The 3,883-nt window shown below is 38.4% G+C and overlaps 2 protein-coding genes across 2 annotated transcripts in view; one reads left to right on the top strand and one right to left on the bottom strand.

The window, feature by feature from the left end:
- LOC112088396 overlaps positions 1-794 on the bottom strand; it is a 2,112-nt gene extending 1,318 nt beyond the window's left edge. Inside the window, exon 1 of the mRNA XM_024158666.1 lies at positions 12-794. Within this exon, the coding sequence (XP_024014434.1) occupies positions 12-794 (783 nt within the window). The remainder of the gene's footprint in view (positions 1-11) is intronic.
- Positions 795-2,271: 1,477 nt separating this feature from the next.
- On the top strand, positions 2,272-3,171 carry LOC18022722 (F-box protein At3g56470). The gene has a single exon (XM_006405654.2). It carries the CDS (start codon positions 2,272-2,274, stop codon positions 3,169-3,171), a length of 900 nt encoding a protein of 299 aa, XP_006405717.2.
- The last annotated feature ends 712 nt before the right edge of the window (positions 3,172-3,883 follow it).

Here is a 3,883-nt window from a genome sequence, read left to right as displayed (position 1 = left end):
AAGAGGACAACCGAGTCATCTACATCGGGGCGTATTTTCCCTGCTCTCTCAGCCAATATAGGGATGCACTCATAACCCCAAACAAGCATTGCCTGTACACATCCGTGGAGAGTGTATCGTGCTCCCCCCAAGTTAGCAATCTTGAGGGAATAAATTAGTTCATGGAATCCATAACGACCCCACGGCTGTCTCTCGAAAGCTGCTTCATCCATAACTGTTTTGGCTAAAGCCAACGGGATTCGACTGTTGCGGTGAAGTCCCAATACGCCAACATGCAAAATGAAAAGCAACGCCAACATCTTCTTCTTCTCATAAGTCCATGCTTGGCAAGTTTTCATCCGAGCTTCTAACTCATTCCAATTGGGGCCTTCCCCACCTCTCACTCCAATCTCGGCCCAAAATTCGGTGTGATCTATTTCCACCTTGTCATTGGGATCAATTGGGTCACAGTTTAGCCCCGTGATTTCAGCATACTCTAAGAGTGAAAATCTAACCGGGCGACCTCCAATAAGAGTCCAAAACTCATGATTCCTATCCACCTTCAGTTGGTTGCTCACAAAATACTGAACCGTCTTAGCACTCCATATGAACGAAGACAATGCAAGCTTCAGTAGCACGCCAACTTGAGAATTATTCATGATGTCGTTGTAAATATCATCCCCAAGGTGATCCCTGATCATCATGATGAACTCATGAAGCTTGCAGTTATGATGACAACTCTTCTTCAGCAAAGGAGATTTGCCTTCCGGGTACAATCTTTGGGGATAATCCTTTGAGCCGCTAGCTGAAGCCATGTCTGCAAACAATAGGTAAGATTAAAATCTTACAAATCTACCACACATCAAAACAAATCTACCATGAACTTACACATGTCTACCAAACTCAACAACAACTATAGAATACCTACCACAAAACATTAACAAATCTACCAAAACGAACACAAATCTACCAAAGAAAAGAAAATATACAACGCAAATCTACCAAATGAATACATAAATCTACCACACACAAAGAGAGAACGCAAATATAGAATTCGTAAGTCTACCAAACTTATCATGTCTACCAAACAAGAAAGCAACTATAATAAAATCTACCAAACCCGGGAGCAACTACAGTATATAACTCTACCACATACGCCCACAAGTCTACCACACATGATATAAATAAACCAACAATACATAAATCTACCAATACAATATCAACATTAACTCTACCAACAATATTACCACACAATGAAACGAAAACAAATCTACCTCACATAGAAAAGAACTCCGTTAAACACGAATAAATCTACCGTTAAGCATATACAAATCGAACAACTGCAACCAACTGCTGAAAGTCTACCAAAAAGAAATTAAAACCGAACCACTACAAACAGAAATTGCTCGCCGGAAATCGTCTGGGCTCAGTATAAACCGTTCTCGAAAGACGGAACCCGCCGATAATACTTCCCTGAAAAAAAAAAGCAAAGGGTTACGATTTCTGGGTAAAGGGTTTTCGACTACGAACGAAAAGATGGAGTTCTCTTCCGACGTTAGCGCGAAACCACCATTGAAACCCAAACACAACCGTCGCGAGTAAAACCCAAACACAACCGTCGCGAAAACCGAAGTCAAAGCTTGTTCGCGACGAGAAACTAACCCAGACGTCAAGACTTACGAGATGAGTGGCCGAAAAGCTTTCGTCGCCGCCGAAATCGTCTCCTTCGTCGCCAAATCGCCTTTACAGTCGCCGCCGGAGGAGATTAGGGTTTCAGTTTCTATTTTTATGTTTTTGTATTTTCGATTTTCGATTATAAGTAATTAAAAGTGAACGATTATGATTTTTTTTGTTTGTAAAATGTTTTATTTTAAGGTTTTTTAAAATAGAATGGCAATCTGGTAATAATATTCATTATTTGGACAAAATGGTATAACACCAACTTTCTAAGGTTAGTCTAGTAAGCTGATGAATATGTTAGGCTAAGTTTGTCAATACATTAACCTTAAAGGTTAGTCTGAGGAATTTTCACTAAAAAAATAGGCCCGCAAGCCCATGCTTGTACTGCTTGGCCTCAGGGCCGGCTCACAATCTCACGTTACTATCTTCCTTGATTTCACATGTTGAGAAAATCCTAACCCTCTCTCTCTCTATCTATCCAAAACCTAATCACGCTCAACTACGAAGAGAGATGGTTTATACAAGATCCATGATGAAGAAGCAGAAAATTTCAGAGGCAAAGGCAAATAACCAGATTATTCAAACCCTCCCTTTGATATCACCTTACTAATAATGCAACGCCTGTCGTTTAAAGACAACATTCGTGCATGTGCTGTTTGCAAAACATGGCGAGAAGCTTGTGTTTCCGTTCGTGTTGATGAGTACCCGACACCATGGCTTATAAGCTACACTTTAGACAAAGAAGAATACGAGCTATACGATCCATTACTTGATAAAACATATATTCGTAAGTCAACATCCCCTGATTTACGCGATCCATTCATTGAATGTTCTACAGACGGTTGGTTACTTATGCACGATAACAATTTCATCGAGACCTTCTTTTTCAATCCGTTTACACATGAACGCATTGGACTGCCTTGGCCTGATATGTGGAACACTCAGGCATTAGCCTTCTCATCTGCTCCTACATCGAATGGTTGTGTAATATTCTCGGTCTTCCATGTCACCAAGAGATCCGTTATCATCAAAACATATTGTCTTGATACTAAAGAGTGCACTGCGTTTATGTTCCCGCATCGGTTGCCTCTTAAAGACGGAGGATTCGAACATGTTGTTTTCTCCAATGGTGTCTTCTACTGTCTTGCCAGCATAGGTTGGCTAGGAATGTTTGATCTATCTACGACTTCTTGGAATGTTCTTTCTCGACGGGCTCCTAAATGTGTTAGCCCAAACGATCGCTTCATGACAGAGTATCAAGGAGATATCTTCCTTATATATACGAACACGCATGACCTTGATGATCAACCGAGATATCTTAAACTAGATCTTGCAAACCAGAAATGGACGGATAAGATAAGGTTGGGAGGTTTGGCGTTTTACTTGAGCTCCAAGTCTTCTTTGACAGCGAATAGGGACTTATTGTATAACCAGCAAATGCATCAACGTTGTATTTGCAGTTATGTCTGGGTTAAACCGCCCCTAAACGTCTCAGATTTGTTCAAATCTTAGGGATGAAAGTTCTTAATTACTTCTTATTCGTTTTTATAGTTTTCTTGGATTCTTGGTATATGTTATACAATTTGTCTTTGTATTTTTTTTTTTACCTAACTATTTAGGTTGTTGATAATGACCTCACAAATTGGTTGAATAACTTATAATCTCGTCCTTGTCATTTGTTATTCTCCTAATAATTGGGGACTAGATGATATATCCCTCATTTGTGTTACTCAATGCAAATTTTATCTACTTTGATTGTACAAATCAAACAATAAGCAAATTTGTGTTTGGAAAGTATATTAGAATTGCTTACGGAAATGACGTTATGTCAAATTACGTTGAACTGGTACTCGAACAGGTGACAACATCCACAATATGGCTAAATCAAGACATCTGCATTATATACCTTTCAAAACAACTGTGTTCTCGTCCAACTTATCAAATCATTATATCTTTGATAGCTGATTAAACACAACTGTGTAACAATATTATTGAAATATATATGTTTTTAACACTGCCCTTAGTATTTTACTTTCTTTATTTCTTCTAATATCTAATTTTTGTTTATAATCAAATTTTAAAGATAAGATAATGACATGTGCCCCAATAAGATAGATTTCTATAATAAATTCATTGAGATCATGGGAAAAAATCTATTAATTTGGTTTTAAAGGTTAGGAAATCTCTCTAACAAAAACTTAGCAAATGTGTCCACTGATGACGA

This window comes from Eutrema salsugineum, unplaced genomic scaffold, assembly GCF_000478725.1.
Source record: "Eutrema salsugineum unplaced genomic scaffold, Eutsalg1_0 scaffold_14, whole genome shotgun sequence".
Classification (NCBI taxonomy): domain Eukaryota; kingdom Viridiplantae; phylum Streptophyta; class Magnoliopsida; order Brassicales; family Brassicaceae; genus Eutrema; species Eutrema salsugineum.
The sequence above is the reverse complement of the archived record's forward strand: the minus strand, read 5'-3'. Positions and strand labels throughout refer to the sequence as shown.